At 40.9% G+C, this 20,978-nt stretch overlaps 1 protein-coding gene across 8 annotated transcripts in view; it reads right to left on the bottom strand.

The window, feature by feature from the left end:
• Positions 1 to 20,978, bottom strand: part of SASH1 (SAM and SH3 domain containing 1) — a 540,193-nt gene that overhangs the window by 16,731 nt on the left and 502,484 nt on the right. For 3 of the 8 annotated variants that reach the window (XM_051811190.1, XM_051811191.1, XM_051811192.1), the window contains exons 9-14: positions 15,494 to 15,626; positions 10,602 to 11,437; positions 6,957 to 7,028; positions 4,434 to 4,577; positions 2,138 to 2,273; positions 1,088 to 1,257 (exon numbers count right to left, since the gene is read on the bottom strand). In XM_051811190.1, the coding sequence (XP_051667150.1) occupies positions 1,088 to 1,257; positions 2,138 to 2,273; positions 4,434 to 4,577; positions 6,957 to 7,028; positions 10,602 to 11,437; positions 15,494 to 15,626 (1,491 nt within the window). The other 5 variants (XM_051811193.1, XM_051811194.1, XM_051811197.1 and 2 more) reach the window with 4 other exon arrangements.

Raw genomic sequence — 20,978 nt, 5'->3', positions numbered from 1 at the left:
ACCTTTTAAGCATGCTTTCTGATAGGCATTTAAGCAAACACACCCACCTGGATTTATATGTACATGGAACAGACAACACTCTTTAGTTTTCAAAGCTCTTGCAAAAATGTCTGCTTATACTTGTTTTATAAGTGGAATAAAAGGGAATTAAGTGACATGACTTCAACCACAGAACAAGTCAACAAAAGAACCCGGAATGGATCCCTACCGTCCACATTCTCCAACCTGCCGACACTTCTGTAGAGCACCACTGCTGTTTTGTACAAATGTCTCTAAGCTATGCAACTATCTGAAATTGGTGCAAATAAGAACATACTCAGTGTATATGGGCATAACTTCACCTCAGATCTCCTGAGCAAAAGGGGCTTATGCAGAAGGAACTGTGCAACAATGTTGCTTTTCCTAACGTGCCCCAGACCATAACAAAGAAATGGACACAAAATCATTTTTGTATGCCTAAAGAGATTACCTTGGATACATCTGCTTTAATAGGAATTAGTTGCCATTGGAATTTTAAGTAATGAATGCAAGGAGTAAGATAGTTTGAACTGAATACAGCACCACTGAAAATAATCAAAGCTGATATCAAGAAAAAATTAAAAATAGATAACCACTCAGTTGGTAAAGTATTTCAAAATTTACTCAAAACAAGTTACATTAACTCAAATGCCTTTAAGAGACACTATGTGCAGGTGGTGCATGGACATTTCTTCCAAGGGTTTTAAAATTTTTCCATTGAGGATTATTTCACTGTGGCAGACAAAGTATTTTTCCAGTCTTTCAAGCAAAATCCTTGCAAAAGGGAAATGAATTCATGGCACATTTTTATTTTTCCCAAAACTAAAGACACAAGTGTCTTTCCCTAGACGTGGAAAAACACCAGTACTTATGTTCTATAACATTTTGCTATAATTCTGTAATTGCTATATAAGCAAGTCTTAAACATGCAAGACATGTTAAAGGGCTTCAAAAAACACATATAAACTTGTAACAAGATTAAGAATTCTATAGTATTTGCAAAGAGCTTTTAATTTAGAATTTTAGCAAAATAAATGTTTGACCCCTTAAAAACAGACATAGCTAGTACCTTGAGCTTCAGAGAATCTGTATCATAAGGACTTGGAGTAAAATCAGTGTGAACCCTGGCTCTTCCACAAAAAGGACCTCTGTAAGGAGGCTCTTCATCATCACCATCTTCTGATTTCACACTCTCCCTGTTGCTGGTTGAGGAATCTGTTGTGCTCACTGTCTGACCACCTGTGTGAGACACGTAGTATCAGTTCACAAAAAAGCTTCTGAAGAAGCTTCAGAAACAGAAGTAAGATAGAAAACAAGTCTTTCCAGAAAACATGATAATCAAAGTTAAAAGTCCTTAAATACTGCTATTTTTTATACACACATGTGATGGGAGAGTTAGTTAATCTACTCTGCACTCCTGTTTTCCTGAATTCAGCTCCTCGATATTTAACTGAGAAGCTGTTTAACTAGTGTCTCATCTATGGTATGTCACAGGAATGTCATCTTTCTGGGAAGTTTTGCTTACAAAAAAAACATAGTGGTGTGAGGAAAACAAGCTCCTGCACGAGGGTTACAGAATCCCTCTCACATCCTGAAATTCGGTGAATACTGTAGCAAGTTTACATCATCTGTGTTCCATTTAAGCTCTGTTTCATGTAGAGATAATCTTAACCCGAGAGGTTTTAAATACTACTTACTCTTCCTTTAACTATTTAATGAGAGAACCTCAAGGTTTCTCTAGAGGGAGGGTGGGAAGCCCGCCAGGAGTGCCCAGGAAATTTCTCACTTGAAGTGAGAATTACGATTCTTGGCCAGCAGTAAACAGGCATATTATTATATTACATTTATATTATAATATTTATATTATAACAGCAGGACACAGTAAACCCAGACAGAAAGTTGGATTTCACTTTTTCAGGGCTCTGCATAAACACAAAGCAAAAAAACCAGTCTCTGCACCAAAGAGGTTACAGTTCTTTGTAAACCCTTAATGACTAACCCTCAGCCTTTCTACTTTTTAACCAGTTTCCGCTTTGGCTTCCTGTGATTCTGCTTACTGTGGAGATCTCTGCTCCCTGAAGCCACAGATATGGAGCAATACAATCACAACTGAACTTACTCATTGAGCTCTGACCACTTAAGGAACTCCTCAGGCTTTCTACTGAGCCACCGGCTTTCAGCTTGGGTTTGTCCAGGGAGTCACTGTCTGGTGGTGGCGACTGCGGAGAACCTGGCATGACCCCAGGGCTGGACTCCTGAAAGGGATTGAACCATTTCAGTTTGGTAAATGAACATAAGCACTGATGGGAGCTTCTTGTTCATCTCAAAGGAAAAAGATTCTGTTTTCCTGCTCTTTTACCAAACAGGTTGAAACCCTCCATCTACTTATTTAGCAGTACTCAACTGTGGTAAAAACCCCACTTTATTAGGCAGAGTAGTGGTGATGGGAGCAAACAATTCAGTCTGGAAAAGCTAGCACTGTAAGAAGAAAGAAACACTACATAAAACTCCCAATTCAAAGATTTTCATGACACATGATATTTTTTTGCCAGCAGTAGTTGCAAAACAGCTAGTGCCAAATTCAGCTTTCAGAAACAGGATTTTGTACAAAGATGAACACAAACAAATCAGACAAGCAAGTGAGATGTGCAGCAATATTTCTTTTTGAAGTGAATTGTTGATAACACTGCTCATTTACCTACAAGAAAAAAAAAATTAGCCAGAAAATGCAGCCTGTGCACGGTACAAATATTCATAAACATAAATGCATAAATATAAAATGATTTTGCTACATGTGCAATAGGTGAGGCAATTTCTGTTTTCATTCAGTCAAGCATTACAAAAAATCAAAAAGGGTATTTCCTAATTGAAATTCTGTCAGCCTCAATGAAGCACAGTTAAAACAAAGCAGCGGATACTTGTGGCCAGCATAATTTTGCTTGGTTCTTTTGAATGCAGAAAGAGATACCGGCACACAGTTTAAGTCATGATGCCTGAAAGTTACAAATACTCTAAAACGACTGTGCCATAAATTTTGAAAACAAAAGAACTGTAGCTTGCATACCAGAATTTTTGTGGAGACGTGTGGTCATAAAACTTTTAGATGAACGCTACTATTTGCATGCTGCAGAATCATTAGGAAAAAACTCACCCCAGCATATGACTTCAGAGGTCAAGTCAATCTTAGAGAGAGAGATAGAGCAGAAGCATTGCTAAATGACTGTAAACCAATTTTTCAAAGGATCCCTTCTTTTTTGGCAGACTTTGCAGAGGGGCACCGTAAGTTCAGTCAGACACCAAGCATCTTCTTATCAATATCAAATCACGTTAGATCTTAAAGTATTTTAATTGTAAGTTTAAATTAAATAACCACAACTCTAGCAGTGCCCCTGGTTATGAATAAGAATGGCTAACAGTTCTGCAGGAAAGGGATTTTAATATTGCAAAGCATGGCACGAAACTGGTCATGTTTCTGCCTCTCTACACTGTCTTCAGATTCTTCAGTTTGGGGTTGTCACTCTGAATGTTACAAACTTCTCTTTTTACAGGCGCTAAGGCTTTGTATTAAATACCAAAAGGTAGATCTGGCAGGGCTTGACTCCAACCTCCTTTCCATTCCCAATTCTCTATGACTGCAAGCACCCCCCGCGACCCAGCCGGCAGGAGCCCGCTTGGGGGCGATGTTAACCAGGAAGAGCTCTGCTTTCCCTGAGGCTTTCGAACCTATTCCTTACACATTGCGAGAGGCAAGACTAGTTTTAAACAAATGCTGAAGATATCTGACACTCCAGTAAAGCAAGGAACCCAAAGTATACCAAAAGGCAATTGTTTCTAGGCCAGTGAAATTCAAAGCCTAATTTAAAACTAATGTACTTCAGGTTTGCCTCTAAGAATAAGCTATAAAAATCTGTAATGAAAGAATAATAGGAAAATCTTCTGTGGGATGCCCCTTTCTGACTAGATTGTGTCTCTGTTTTAATGGGCTGCTGCAGAGGGCAAGCAGTGATGGAGGAAAGATCTGTAATAGCAGAGAGGAGCTGCATATGTGAAGTTATGCTGGGAATTTAAACTGAAGTGTAAATTGCAGATTAAATGCATTACTGTGACCCTGTGTCACAGATGGGTTCCCTTAACAAAATACAATAGAAAAGAAATGGAAATAGTGAGATGTGCGATGTCATCAATGACAGACTTCTGCTGATGAGCTACTTAAATGAAAATCTGAAAATGCATTTTCCATGGTATTGGCATCTATAGGAAGCCATTTCACAGTGAGGGATTTTATAAGAACACAGGAATAAGCCACACCATATAGTCTTGTTAGAAATTTCTTTAGAGATGCCTTGATGCATGGAAATCAATACTGATTATCACTTCTGCATTATTAAGTGGATTCTACTGCAGACTCTACATACCTGCTCAGACAGAGAGCTGCTGTATTTTTTAGACATCCTTTTCTTCATGGTTTCTTTTACAGACTTCACCTTTTTGCCCAGAGATATACGGGAAGCAGAGGGTGATTTGATCACTTCTTTATAAACAAAGTCTCCTTCTTTGCCCTGCAAAATAAAACATGGCTTAAACCTATAAAACAGAAGAGCCACTTTTTTCCTCAGTCACAGTTATTGCAGAGGTATCCTGGCAGACACAGGACGGCAGCATGGTGTCCTGTCAGCTGTTGAGACCTTGTGCAAACCACTGTAGCAGTCCACTGTAACTTACTCTTAAGGCCTGATTTGTAACCTTTTCGTGAAAGTACTGTGTGTAGATGTGTCAGGGTCTGTTAGGATGCCTTTATCCCTGAGTTTCAGGTAACTATTTGACCTGATAGAAAACCACACCGTCTCAGGCTAAGCCTGTCCTGACAGGACACACAACAGTAGTTGTGGCTCACGTTGATCAATACTTCAAAGGGCTTAACAAGACTAAAGGTACCTCTGAGATCCTAGCCAAATATATATCTGTATGTGTGTATATATATATATGGATACTTATATTTGGCTACCCAAATTTACTTTTTATTTTCAGATAGGCATTCCATTAACCTCTGTGGTTTTACTGCAGGCTGTTTATAAAAAAACTAAACCAAAATACCACCACAAAAAAGCTACTAAATCCATCAACCATGGTAGGTTATACTTGCACAGCTATTCTTAAGGCACACAACAGGGTACTGAAGAACTAAATTAGCTGGTCCATATATAGTGGATGACCAGCTGCTTTGAATGCATTTAACCTTTTTGAAACCAGCTTAAGATATTGAGCATTTACTTATGGCACAAGCACACACCTAGTTTGGATCAGAAGACATTTTGCCAAACTTACTTGTATGATTCAGCCCTTATTCAGATTGTCCAGGCAGCATGTTAAAAATGATCTTTCATTCTACTCTGTTTCAGGAACCATAGCAAGGCAGCTCTCTTAGAGCTATCCCTAGAACCCTCCATTGGCAAAGATGCATAAAAAATCAGAGCACAAAAAAGGAACAAAATCCATCTGGCCAAAGAGATTTTCTACTGAATTTGGTCTCTGACTTGATTCAATTTAGATACATGAAGACAGAAAACCAGAAAACCCTAAAATAAATGGACATTATATTCCACATAACAGATTTCTCTCTTTTTTCCCCCCCTTAAATTTATGTATGTTTTCTATCTTACTAATATTCTCACAAAAAGTTTCTTGGAAATTCAACTGATACTTCATTTCTGACAATGCAGTATTTTTCCCTTTACAAGTTGTTTGTGATTACAACTTCTTTGGGAATTTTGTCTTTTACCAGAAATTAAGAACAGCTCTTTGCCTTATCGTTTTGGAAAAAATCTTCCACTTAATAGACTTAAATGTTTTCAAGGAAAAACCTCTTTGATCTGCATATATTATTCTGATGCACTGCATCTCACCCACTACTGATGCTCATAGGGAAAAATGTAACATCTAGACTTCACACTTTCTTATGTTAAAAGCAATCTGAACAAAACAAGTATCTCTGTTTAAAGATAAATACAAAGATCAGAAGTTAACATTTTTGCTGAGGTGAAAATTGATGAGTAAAATAACCACCCACAGATTTAGCCAAATTACGGTTATTTTTGATGTTAAAAAATTAATAAGAAAACAAAAAAACAAGCCCAAAAGACCCAGCTGACATAAAAAATAACACAATGCTGGCATACAAAATGTTTCACAATTTAATTTTGATTTAAGTGGACAGAGAAAAACTATCAGACCCAATGTTGAAACAGAAAAGAAAAACATATATGGGCAAAAGGAAAAAATATGTTGGCAATTTCATTTGAAATAATGTTCTGGCTCATTTCCGTTCTGTCACTTTTGGCTGCAGGCCGACCAACAGTAACACTGGGACCAACATGAGTAACATAAAATGGAATTAATTCTCAGGGGAGATGGTTTGGTTTTTTTTAAACACAAAAATGCTCTGAGATCAGTTGCGCTGCACCCAGCACAATGGGATCCTGGTCTACTGCAGAGCTCTTGGATACAATGAGAAAACAAATAATAAATCTCTTACATAATGACTTCCATGCAAATAACTTGCGGATCTTCAGTGAATGAAAGTTTGCCTCATCATCCCAAAGAGTAAATATTTTTACTGAGAAAGTATAGCAATCATATGTTTTGCCTTGGGTGATGCTCTGAGGAAGTCACACTTAAGAACAGCCCACAGATATGCCCCCAGATCTGCACTTTGGTCACTTGTTCCTGCCTCTTTACACATATGCTATATAAATACTTACATACACATGGATATGGGTGGGTATGTTATTCTCAAAGCTAAGGAAGTTTGAGGTTAACAAAGATACTCTGTTTTCTTGGATCCCCAAACTATTATTACAGACCTAAATTACACTTCAGTCTATAACTTGACTGTGCATTTCATTTTATGCTATTTCAAATCTGCACCTTCTTAAACTCACCATTTGGTCAGAAGTGTTTCCAATATGAAGGGAACGATTTGTCAAGTCAAATCCTCCAAAGCTACAGGTTCTCTGCAAAAAAACCAAGTATAGATACAGTTTTATCACAATGACTAGCTCACTCAGAACATCTGTGATTTGGAGAACACCAATTAAAACACAAATGTCTGCAAAAATGGAAACAAACAAACAAACAAAGGGATGAGAGATTATAAATCAAGAAATCCATTGTAAAGCAGTTTGTGTTTTCCAGAGACAACTCCTTGGCCTAAGGTCTGCTGCTGTTGAGTCACCTATTGCCTACTCTTCAAAAAGAAAAAAAGACTTTTTCGTCTGAGGAAACTGTTGATTCAAGTTTTCCAAGGTGCTGGCAACTCCACTTCAGCACTCCCATCTGCCTTCATATGTATGCTCCACAGCAGCACTGAAACAGAGAACCACCAATCCTTTAAAGTGTTGAATAACCTACCTTCTGGGAATAGCTGCACAGTTTGCATCTGCACTGAAATATAGGGAATTGCTGGAAGCCTAGTGGGCCAAGCCCTTGGTAAGAGAAGAGAAAAACCAGCCCCACTAACCATAAGCATTGTGTCCCCAGAGACTCAGCACGTCCTGATTCCAGATTAGGTACTTCCAGCTTTTGCTTGACAATCCAAAAGATAACAAAACCTGAGTAATGAACAACTGGCTGCATAGTATTCAAGTAACTGGCCCTGTCAGAGGTCTCACAGAACAATCCAGGATGAAGGTATGGCGATCACAATTCACTTGCACAACTTCAACTCTAGGCTCTGAGAGTGGTTTTGAAGACAGGCAGACGTCTATTACAAGTATTCTCTTCAGAGTTAGAGTTGAGACAAACAGGAGGCAGAAGCTCAACACTTGTGAACTCTCTAAGTTCTTAGGGTCTGAACTGCCCAACACAATAACTTAACTTCAAAGGCACTTGAAGAATCAACTTAATATCAGATCAGAACTACGAAGGACGGTGAGTCAGTGAAGACCCATCACCTGAGAACTACCAGCTTCCTCTCTGAGGAAGAAGCAAGCTCTATAAACTGTGCTACTTAATGGACAATTATAACAATTAATTCTAATAAAGTAAACATTCTTTCTGCCCTGTTCACCCTTGATCAGTACACATATTAGTAGCTTTTAAAAAATTTTATTTTCTAGCTTCTATATTGGGTGCTGCTTACACCAAACATGCTTGGATGACAGTTTCTGCAACCACCACAACTCTATCACAACTCAAAGCCAGCTTTGTCTAGGCCTCCCACACATTAAAGACAGTGCTTAGAATTTTTCTAAGTGTTTTTTTCCAGAAGGCAATGTGACTATGGCACAGGTTTTAAAAATTGTTTTTGGAAAATATTTGAGACCAACCACAAGCAATATAATCAGTTTCTAAAGCACAGCATGTTTAGCTAGTAGTAATTTGGTTCTTCTGTGAAGGACCATTATAACCAATCCTACAGCACATGGTAATCCCAGCAATGAAAAGAGGACATCTGGAACTGCTCTGAGCAAACTTGTCTGTCAAACCAGTCAGAGCTCCTACTAAAGAAGTCTTCTTGGAAAGCAAAATGACCGTTGGTTAAAAGCTTCTGAGTAAATGTACCATATTAAGGATGCTTATTGTTTCACTATGGACCTCCCCATACATTTAAAATTTAACTTCCGCTTTCAGATTCCAGTAGCGACCCTGGCAATACTGCACTAAACAAAAGGTCTGTGGATGAGGAGAGGGATATTCAATGGAATGGCCATGCAATCAAAAGTATTATCATTTTGGGAGAAAAGAAAAACTGATGCAATTTGAAAATTTCATGCATGTCCAGGTCACTGAAACAAATATAAATGACAAAAATGAATGGCAAGGAAAGACAGAGTGACCAATTCCACTGAATACATAGGCATTGCAATTTCCCTGAGGTTGCAGCAAACAAAAAATTAAGTGTTTTTAGGAAGGAGCATCATTAGTTGAAGTCTGCCAGCTATTTGAGGTTTCAGAAAGAAATGTATTTGAAAAAGTTAGTAAGAGTAGCATGTCTCCAATATTTATCTGATTCAAACAAGGCTGGAGAAGCAGTTGACTGAGGAGTTCCTCCACAACAACAAAATGCTATCCATTTCTTCTCCAACTGTATCTCCATGAATAAGTAAAGGTCACTCCAGTTGGTTTTCATAATGAAATTACTACAGCAAGATGAGACTAACTTATTAGAAGAACTGAAAAGCTTGTTTCTATCATCTGTATTTACAAAGGCAGTTTTAGAGGGTATTTTTATTTATGGGGCATCTCTAGAACATACAAGTATGCTCTTTTTTCCAAAATAACCCTATTATTCAATCCACAGAAGGACAAGTAAGGTTTCTCTTATCATCGTAATACCCTCATGGGAAAACAGTGTCTTCTGAGTACAATAAACAGCACCCTGTGAGGGGTGGGACAAGCAGTCAATGCAGAAAAAATAGTTAAGCTGCCAAGAGAGAATGTTCATGGTATTGGGTAGAACAAACATCTATATATTTTGTGGCCAAAGAGTAAAAAGTGAACCATGAGGGGTTGCTCATCTCCCACAGGTTATTCAAAGAGACCAAAGCTGTGATTCTTGTACCTTATACCTGAAGAAATGATACAGAGGTCTCAAAAAAAAAAATCTGTTATTCTGCAGAAAAAGCTGTTTCTACTATATTGTTCACTGGAATATCTTGCTTAACATTACGGATGCAGTGGTGTTTCCACGCACTGAAGTAGGGATCATTATCAACTAGACAACAGACTAGCTGGCTTTGGAGATCTGGCTGGCACCAAAGGCAAGTTCCTAGGAAACTCAGAATCATGGTTAACGGAACAGTCAAAACTGGGTCATATAATCAGGAAGCAGCTTTGGGTCCCTCTGGAATGTTCAAATCACCTAATTTCCCATTTTAAGCACAATTTCCTACTTTGGCCACCCCTTGTTCCCTTTCCAAACGCTCTGAAGGAAGGTGCCACCTTCATCCCATGCTAGGAGCAGTAGCCACTGACAGAACAGAAGTGATACTTCTGGTGGTGGTGAACAGCAAGCAGGAAGGCAGTAACTACCTAATGTCAAACTCCCTGTCTTTCTGCAGCTGTTTGGTGTAAGGGAGAGTACGGAGTGGGTGGGTGGGTGGGTGAACTGATGAGATGCAATCTGAGCAGGGGAGGGTCAATATAAGACAATAACAGCAGAAGAGAAATAGAGCACAGCTGAATATCAATGCTCTAATACTCTGAACATTTTGTTCATCTCTCAGAATCCCATTGAGTACCAACTCCAAAAGCATCACAAAAAACATATTTATAGCACCTCAAACCTCCTCTGTTCACCAGTGATCTTTATTTCTGTGTTAGGTGAACCTAAAAAGCAGCACTTTGTCATATTTGCTCTCTCTCATCGAGTAATTCTGTACATGTAGAAACTGCAATTCAACAAAACTCTTCTCTGACTAGATGATATCAAGCTCTTCCCTTTCAGCTGCATTACAGTGCTTAAGGGTTTCTAATGGCAAGGAAAGCAGAAATACTACATTTTAGTTAAAAGTATAAAGCAGAAAATGTTCACTGCAACCTCACAGAAATTGAAAGACCACCTTCACGGCAACTCTTTGACTCACAGACTTTTGGTGGATTCTCAAGAGAACCCTTTTAGTACAGCGATCCACTGTGGCAGCCCACTTCCTCTTGGCCTCCTCATCCTCCTCCAGCAGGCATCTCCTCAGGTCCTGCTTGTCGGCCTTGCTCAGGGTCCTGTCAGTAACGGGACGCACCAGCTGTGAGAGGTTGAGGTGACTGTACAGGCTTCTCTCCACCACATAGGTAATATTGAACTCGCTGACAGAAGTGCGCCCTCGTAGCCTTCTGTTTGGGAAGCCACAACTTCCACCCCCTTTCGTTTTGTGCCGCAGTAATTGCAGGTCGCAAGTTGTGGGGGATGCTCCTTTCCTAGCAGGGCGCTGGCAAAGAAAAGCTCTGGAACAGGAATAGTTAGTATCCATTTTCTTCAATCGGATCTGCTTCCTTACACTCTGAATCTCCTCCAGGGACACCAGAAGATGGTGCTTGTGCCTGTTGCTGTCATAAAAGCAAATGCTTTCTGTACTTACCCCATGGCTCAGCGAGCCAAGGCTCTTCTTCATTTCTCCATCTGTCAAGGAGCGGCAAACTTTCTGGGACTTCTCCTCTTCTGGGTAAGAGAAAAATGTCCCAAGTTTCTTGGGAGGCTTGATAAGGCCACGGCTATCAGTTTTGCTGAAGGTCTTCACCAGCTTCCGGTTAGCTCCCCACATATCAAGACTGCTGGATGAGGGAGAAGTAGTAAGTGAGTCAGAATCGTCCTCTGGCTGCTTTTCACAGGAGCCGTCAAAGTAGAATTGTTTCTTGTGAACTCCAGAGTAAAGTGCTGATCTGTCATCCAGTATAGGAGAGTTGTCAAGTGAGTGCTCTTCCACACCTACATGGCAAAAAAGCAGCACAATGCATGTCATTGTTTGCAATTCTCTAAGATGTTTCCCTGTAGAGTCTTACTGTATTTATTTAGGATATCACCCACTTAAATTGTAAGAAAACTATTCTTGATATAAGTTGCTCAGAAGTTATTTGTGAGTGGATAAACCTGAAGCAGTTCCTTCCATTTGTGAAGTGAGAGTTCTGGGATGAGTTAACACAAGACAGACAACAACATCCTGTAAGTACACTCATCATTATTTAAAGTTTCTCTCTTTTATCTGCAGTTAAGTAACACCACTTAGATGCTCTCACTAAGAACCCCTTAAAAGCTGAACTGGGATCTGTTTCTCATGTTTTTCATCTGATATTTGCATATGATGCTCCTCTACAATAGGTTAAAGTATACCCAGGTATTAAGAACCAAACAAGTATCTCTCAGGTCCAGTTTTCCAATACCCAGCGCTGCTGTGGCTGCAGAAAGCAGTATTTTTTGCATGAAGTTATGGAGATGAGCTCCAGGATGAAATTAAAAATTCTGGGTTTTTGATGGGGTAAGAAGCACCAGTTTCAATCACACAGAATTTATTTAACAGATGCAAAGACAAAGAAGTAGGTCAAATGGCAAGTGTGCCAATTTCAGCAGTGTCCTGGTAATGACAGAAACACTTGATGTTCACCAAATTTTTCCAGAAAATATTTAACAGGAATATTTTGCAACACAAATACTGGAGATGGGCAGATAGCCAGGTTTCCTTTTTGGAGTGGAAAGGGGAGAATAAAAGACTTGAAATTGCAATTCCTTTTCACATTTATCATATAGGAAACTTTTCTCTGGTGTTTTCTTTTGAGCAAATTATAGTCTCAGGTATTAGATGCAGTAAAAAGGTAAGAGTTAAAAAAAAGTACACATCCTCCTCTGTCTCCCTGACAAATTTCACAGCATTCATAGGTATATATCAGAAATGCACATAGAAATGTGATTGTATTTATTTCTTTCCCAAATAAATTTCTTGTTGGACCTAACTTTGGCTTCATCTTTGATTGCTTCTATAGTCTTACAGCAGAGTTAAATTTGAACAATTATCAAAATACTTATGATTTACTAAACTCACTCATTCAATAACAGGGGACACCTTTTACGATGAAAGATTAGTTGCCCTGTACAGGATTACTGTCTCATCTTCAGTTCACTCTGTTGCCAAACATATTTGACATACATTTGTTGAAATCTAAGATGCTATTTTATCAAGCTTAAGATCACTGTGACATTGAAGGGATAGTGGATCACATCTGACATGTAACTTTCACTCTTGAGAAATGTATCGGGGTAGGTCTGTAGACTGAACTCTAGTTTTTACACCACTTTCTCTGGACTGTCCAGCTTGCTCTTTTCCCCCTCTAGTTCTCAATTTGAATGGAAAATAGACATTCTCCTGGGACCAAGTATGTGCTGATAAACAATTTTAGTCCACTAAGTAAATATGTTTTTAAACAGCTTGTAGAATATGCATTGTGTTTCAAAACTGTAACAGATGTTATTTGGAGTGAGTCCATGACACAAAGCCATAATGACACAGATGTAGATGTGATGTGTTTTTAAGTGCTACATAAGAATGGTGCCCAGGAATTAGGAAGCTTCAATTATTTAGCTCACTAGGAGCAGACTAAGATGAAATACACAGGATTCAGATATTGACAAATTCTAGTAAGTATCAGATCAGCCAGATGTACATTTAGTGTGATAACAGAGTCAATAATAGAAATGTAAGAGAAGGATTTGAGACTAGTGTGCTTTTCTTTAAAAACTACAGGAACAGATAAGGGAAATTTTGTAAAGTTGTTCTTTCTGAAGAAATCTTTGAGGAGGATTGTGAAGAATCTTTCTTCTAGGAAACTGTATGCCAGTTTTCAAAACAAGTCTTACATTTTGCTAAAGGTTGTTGAACATTAATGACTTTATTTAAATTTTACTGATATTACTCAGTCAAATATTATAGCCAACTCCCCAAAACCTAGTCATCTAGAATTTCACATTACATCAGAATCATAACACAGATTCAGAGAACAGCAGCAAACAGCTCAAGAACTGATCCAGTCAACTGCAGGTAAGTTGGAAGGCCAGACAGCAATACCCAAATCTGACCACTGTATTTTTTGTGGTCGTGCAGAGCCCTCTGACATATGCAAATGAGAATACAGACCTAAATTATGAGAGATTATGATGAACATTTATGAAGCACTATTAATATACTGTATGGAAACTTGGGTGTGGAATTTCCTGAAAAAAAAGTCATAGGTATCTACTGCTGATGTAGACTTGGCTACTTAAGGGGCCTTCTACTTACACAGAAGTTATTCAGAAGTAATCCATGTTGTTATTTAGCAATAACTGGTTATTCTACAGAGTTTCCCAAGAGCCATTCTACAAAGAAACTCCAGAGTGGGAGATAAAGTACAAACTCAGAGTTACAGATAATTTATTCAGAGAAGCCTAGAGTTAGAGAAGACAGGCAGGAGGTGGAGAAAGAAAGAAGAAGAGCAAACATTTTTTTGCATACAATTGTTAATTCAGTGATGTTTCTGCCGAAGGCAGGGGTGGAAAAACTCATTGGGAAAAATAAAAAAACAAGCCCTGAAGGGAACTGGGACACTTAAGTGAAAGACTGAGGAAGAAGAGGAAATAAAGAGGTGAGGCGTTGTAAAAGAGGGTTTGGAGAGCAAGACAGATAATATGCTGAAAAGAAAGTCTGGTCCAAGTGCAGGAAGGTGTCTGCATGCCCAGCTGCCTGTTTCTGCAGCTGCTGGTACCCCTGGAGCCTCCAGCTGATTGCTCCCTGCAGCTTTTCCCAGACTTCCAGAGAGAGAAGGAGGAGGTAAGACAGGCTTCTCTGGGGGCCTTCTTTACTCAGAGCAGGGGAAAAACAGTCCTGTTTTGTTTGTCCCATCTCAAACCCCATGTTTTTGCTTCCATGGTATCCCAGCTTTATGCTCACCCTATGAGGTGACAGAACCTTTTCAGATCACCACACCTGCCCATTCCAGAGCTCTAGACTGGCTGTGCCTTTCATGCCAGCCAGTAACTCCATCCATAATGTAGGAGAGATGCCGGCCAGATCATAAATCTGCCAGCAGCTTCCTGCCACATATGCAAGATGCACATGTTCTCCTTAAATGCACTAGGAAGGAATCATAATATGGCTCAGCTCACTGCTAAGATGAAGGGATTTGGCATATGATGCCATGCCAAGAAGGCCACCAGCATGGAAAGGTGCCCACAAGTCCAGTGAGGACTCAAGCAGGGCTGTGCAGAGAGGCTCCTCAGGATCAGGCTCCATTAATCTGAGTGCTCACACACAGGTCATCCAGAGTTAATTCTACAGCATGGTGTTCCCAGGGGCTGAACTCCACTTCCCTTTTCCCACTCTTCTCCTCTTCCTCCCTTCTCTCCCCCTCTCTGTTGGGAGCAGGTCTCATTCAAAAGCCAAATTGCAGGCAGGCTCCCTCAGAAGTAGAATTTTGTATTGCACTAGGCAGTTGCTATCCCACAAGAATGTCTGATAGAATTTCTGTATTTTTGCCATAGGATGATGCCATGTGGTGCAACTGCTGCTACCCTCCCAAAACGAGCAAGGGCTTCACCTGTGTGCCATCCCAGGCCTCAGAGGAGGGAGCAGTGTGGTGGTGGCTCCACTTATGTCCTTGCTGAGCCTGTGGGGCAGCTGGCTGGCATTGCTCCTAGCATGGGGATTCCCTCCCCAGCATGCGGCATAAAACATAAACCAAGTTCTAATCTCTTAATGAGGGACTCTCAAGTGCTACTCTAAGAATACCAGATCAGCAGTAACCACACTCTAGGTTATCGCTTTCCTCCTTCCACAGTCTAAAAATTCAATTACTTAGGACATGCACAAGAGACAAGGCAGTCATTCCTACCATCCCTCCACTTGAGGAGGGATAAACACTCCACCCCTCCCTCCCCCAGCCCTCCACTTTCTGTCCCCTCTCAAAAGAAACATGCATTCACACATGCAGTTTTAACCATATGCACATTGCTTTTTACCTTCTGTGCTGGGTTTTTTCATTTCTTCAACTCTTATAAGTTTCTTCCTGACTCTGCGAGTAGAATTCACCAGCTTGTGCAACCTCTTAAACTTCACCGATTCCTCTGTTTCATCATCGGACTGTTCTCTTGACTGGCAAAGAAACAAAGGGAATATTAATAAAGTAGTAGTTCCACGGCTTGCTCCTTCAAGTTAGCTCATCTGCTGCGTTTGTCAAGGCAGCTCTGTAACTGATGTTATATTTTCAGCCCCAGTCAGACAGAAATATTTAAATTACTGAGGGTTTTCTTGTTTTCTTTTCTTTTTTTTTCTTTTTCTGAAAGCATGACATACCATTTTGATTTCTAAATCTGTGCAACGTAAGATCCTAGGCATTGAAATGCATTCCTGCCCTTGTCTTTCTTCACATGCATTGTGTAATAACTACTTCCACGTCCTCTCTGAGTGCATTTCAGGCAGGGCTCTTTCCCAGGGCTCTTCTTACCATACCAGTTATGCTCCTGTGGTTTAGGTCAGTCCCTGGTCTGTCTGGCACCTCAGAACTTGCTGTTTAAACCTGGTTATAAACAGCTTCTCCAAACCGAAGCTCTGTCATTGACGACTTCTCTTTTTTTCCCTCCAGTCTTCCCAGAAAATCAAAAACAGCAGCACAAGAAAGGGATGGGAAGGAAAGGAAGGAGGAGACCTCATCTGCCTCACTCACAAACTGCCACAACTACAAAATATTCCCTTCCTCCTCCCTGCTCCCTACACTCCTCCTGAAGACTCTTGAGGCTGGAATTAAGATGGACAGAGCATTCCTCCAGCACTGACCAAGGGAAAACTCTGACCTTTTCAGATATACAGTGCAGTCCATATTCCCCAGCATCCCGTTTCGTTTTGCATCTGATCCAGTATACTCAGTTCCAGCTGTTTTCCCTCAAGTATCAAACATTACAGAGACAAAAAAAAATTCCCTTCTCTCCAGCAGCAGTGACACAACAAGCTGAAACAATCCATTCCTTGTGAACGAGAAGACGGCTTCGATTTTCGAGCCAGATCCAACGTTCAACGTGCTACTTCCTCTGTTTTAATCAGTTCAGAATGTGGAAAGTGGTGGGGGGAAGGGCAGGGAAGGGGAGAGGAGGCCAACAGGGCTCTCCGACTTGGCCAGGATGACCCTGGCACCATGCGCTGCTGCACATTCCTGCACACAGCACAAGCTCCAGCTGGAGTGCAGTATGGATTGTATACCTAACTCTGTTTTAACCCACGGTCCCAGCCAATTTGCTGCATTCCTAATGGTCAGCTTTAAAAACCCTCATGCAACTTCCTGTCAGTGCAGCTATCTGGGTTTCCACAGTGCACTCATCCTTTTTTTCGCCTTCTCCTTGATTAAACTTTAAAAAAAAAAAAAATTCCCAACAGATGCAAGCCAAGAAAAAAAGAAAAAAAAGCCACTCTCTTCCCAGCAAAAATGCTGTCTGCTTATCTGGAGGATGAATAAAACAGGCCAAATATAAAAATGCTTTCTACTTTTCTAGTGCACTGAAATATCAGGATGTGGTAAGAATGGTAGATGCCATGGGGCAAGACACCAATTAGCAGTTGCACAGGTACACTTTCAAAGCACAAACAGTGCCTAATGGAGCCAGGGCAGTTCTAAAAGTCTACCTCCCAGGCATGCACTGCACAAGGGCCCCAGAACCACACCACAGCAAACTTCAACAACTTTCTGCAAGGGCACTACCAATTACTGATTTCCCACAAACCTTGTGTTACTCCAAAAGAAGGAGGGATACCGAATGGGTCACATATGGCACTAGAAATAGCCATTCTGTCATCCAAGAATTGCATGAATGCATTTATTATGGGTACGAACTGGTTAGGTAATTAATAATCCTCCTTTGGGAAAAATAGGGCTGTAAAGAACCAGGCTTGCTAATATCAAAGTAAATTAAGCAACAAGATGAGCATTAATTCAAGAATTATGCCTGGGACAACGTGGTGACACATCAAACAAGACAGACATATTTAGATAAGATGATGAATGGATTATTGACTGTAATCAAGAAGTTCGGTCAAGACTTCTTGGGCTATTAAGTGCATCCTGGCAAGCGACCATCATGCATATTCTGCACTCAAGATATGTTTATTTTAAATGCAATTACTCTAAAGCATTGCTTTCCATCATTATTTTTCGTACACCCTTGGTTTGCAGACTACTGCAAGTTCGTGAAACCGTGAGATCTGTAAGACTTAGAGAATGGCTCATACCTGGTCCTCCCACCAAGGGCTTCGTTGAAGAATAAACATCTAGTCCTACTTTTGCACCACTGATATCTGATAAAGAACTCAGGATTATGAAAACTCAACAACAACAACAAAAACTTTTGCAATGTCTGACATTTGCATTCACAACTACTGCAGCAAAAGCAAGCGTCAAAATAGCCTCAGTGCAAGGTACTGACATCAGACCCCAGCAGGTAGTACAGAGAGTGCCCACCATACTTCAAAAGACATAAAGTCCCATCATAATTAAGTGGCAGTTGGTTTTCCCTGATGCTTCTGGACTCCTGGTGTCCTTTACGCTGGGGTCCTCCACCGGCAGCAACAGATCCTGCCTATCACCGGTGCTTGGCCCAGATAGGCGAGAACAGCTCATGTTTTATGGGTAGATGAAAATACAAGATCACTCTCTCTCTAGCAGACTATTTCCTATCATATCAGGTAGTATGTGACAGACAAATTTTCTACAAACAAAAAGGATGGCCAGTAAGTTTATGCAAAAAGGCCTAAAAATGTCAGTGACTACACCGGTGGTGCTGCTCAGGAAACTTTCTTGTCAAATAATGCTGACTCCTTGAAGATAAAAGCATTTTCAAAAAGGGTTACTTTTTACTTGCTTCCTGTTTATGAAACATTTTTTTAAGAAAGGCTTTGAAATTATCAAAAGTTTCCACTTTGGCACATGGGAAACAGAGCTTAATTTTCCAGCTCAAGTAATGCTTTCTTTTATGGCTAATGTAAAGCATTCTGGCCATAACTGACATATTTGGAAATCATTGAACTTCGATGCTTTGACTTCCCTGACCCACACCACCCTCCCCTCTTTCATGGGACCGAATTGCTTTTTTTGGTAGCTGTCCCTGACTTTAGATGGGAAAATCACCCCAACGTCCCCAAAGCGTGGCAGACTGGGCAAATGGCTTCCTGGACAGCTTTAGCAGCCAGGCCTTGGCACAGAGCTTAGATGTAGCCAGCTGCCAGACCCCTCTTGCCCTCTTCTCCCTTCATGAGCACTTCGGTGTGCTGCAGCACTGCAGAAGGGTAGACATGGTCTGTTAAAGAGGGGATGATGCGTCTGCAAAAGGCTCAGCCAGAGGCTCTCGGCACTGGAGGAGTCCATGCTGCACCCCCTCTGCCAGTGCCTCCCAGCCTCTGGCACAGAGCTGTCCCATCAGGCCAAGCCTTGGCATCATTAACGCACTGGTAAAACAGCTAGAGCCCCTCCATCTCCCCGTCCCCCTGCACACAGCCCAGACAGGTCTCTCCCCATGCCCTCAAGGGGAAAACAAACGAATTTGCAGTACTGCAAGCAGGAGCAACTTAACTTCCATCTCCTCTGCTCCAAATTTTTCCATCCGAAAGCCCATATGGCTCAACTTTTAATTACTTTGGCTAATGCTGTATGTAGTAATTCTGTGGTGAATGCTAACGTGTTTCATTTCTGGTTTCCAGGGCAACATTACATCAGATTGCAGACAGCTGGCTTCCCAGCCTTAAACCATAACAAACTGGCCAAAACTGATGCACAAAAACCTCGCTGGTTGAAAGAGCGTGCAGGGCTCGGCCGGGCTGCTGGGGACCCGGCAAAGCCTGCAGGGCCCCCTTGGCGGGGCTGGCTGGGCGGAGCCGCCTTTCCTCGCGCTGCTTGGAGCAAGTGCATCCCTGCATCTGCAATGCTCTCACGGTGCGGAAACCCGCCAGCTTGGAGAGCTCGGCGGCACAAATGTGCGAAGGACTGCAGGGAAACAGGGACTAAATTAACAGCATCTGGAAATACCGAGAACTGCATGCAGAGGACTGTAGCCACCACATACCACATGGTTGGAAAACTACAGAGAGGCCAAGGCCCATCCCCACCGCCCAGCTCTTCGTTGTTAACTAATGCAGCCACAAACCTATGAAGATGCTCTCAAATCCAAGAGAAATCAATCCCCTCTGCTACCTCTAGCATCAATTCACCTTGGAAAACTCCCTACTTGCGCACTTCCAAAGGCCACGCTTTGCATCATCTCATGTAAAAAGCCTTACGTTTAGGAATAAATAGGAAACTAGCACATGTACTTTGTCATTCAAGGAGCTCTCTAAGTTCTGCTCCTGGCTCCCTCTTTGCTTTTTCTCCCACTTTTCTCATGCAGCTCTTTGCTGCTGCCTGCTCTGGAGGCAGGGCACATGCCTTGCTCTGCTGCTTTCTAACATCCATCCCATTTCACGCACCACTGAAATAACAATCCTGACCTCCCTCTTTGAATTAGTGCTTCACAAACACACACACACACACACACAGAGAAAACCAACATTTATTAGAGTACTTTGAATTAATTGGCAAAATGTAAACCAGAAGTAAGTAGCTAGCTTTCGGCAGGGCTATGTTTGGAAAGGCTTCAGGGTTATAGCAACAACCCTTAAAAAACACAAAATAGGCAAAGCTTTCTAGCCACGACCCAACAGAAATGTGAAAGAAATGCTAGGACAACATCCAGTTAAAGCTATTATAACTGATTAATTTGCTTCAGCTCCATAAAAAACCCCATACATGAGCTGTGGGAAGCCATTTGGAGAGATGTTAAAATTTTACAATTCACTTCATGCCCAGTAATATATTGTTCAGCCTCAAACTGAAATCTCTAGGAAACTTTCCATTTAAGAAACAAGGAAATCTCTTAGCATCTGATTAAGCTCAAACTGCAATTCTTTTTTATTATTAGACAATTCTTGTTCAGCAAAGTGGGGCAAAAGCCTCATTCAGACTCACGGGCTTAGCACATCACATTCCCCAGTCCTGGTTAGCTCACCTCAGAACTACAAACTATACAGCAAATGCAAAGAGACTTTACTGTTCCCTTCAGGAGACGTGGCTACACGTGTACTTTCTTTTTTCTAACAGGCTTTACATCTGCCAAAAAAACCAACTGTTCTAACCTATAATTTTTTTTTTATTTAAGATGCCTGGACAAAGTCAGAGACAGGAAAGTAGAACAGAAAAGAACTTAAAAACCCAAGGAAAGGAAAAAGAGAACTGAGAAAAGCTATGCATGCTGTGCTGTGCCTAAGAATAACCACAAAAGCCTTTTCTCTTTTTCCCTCTCTGAAACAGGAGACACATCCTCTCCACATCATGCCACATGCTCAGTGACTTACCAGCTTCGGCATTTACAGGCCTAAAGCTCAGTTTCGAGTATTTTCCCCTGAGTCCTCAACTGCTGTCAGCTTCGTAAC

Source organism: Manacus candei, unplaced genomic scaffold (genome assembly GCF_025592945.1).
Source record: "Manacus candei isolate 608988 ecotype Guabito, Panama unplaced genomic scaffold, ASM2559294v1 h1tg000081l, whole genome shotgun sequence".
Lineage (NCBI taxonomy): Eukaryota > Metazoa > Chordata > Aves > Passeriformes > Pipridae > Manacus > Manacus candei.
This window is presented reverse-complemented; position numbering and strand designations above follow the sequence as displayed.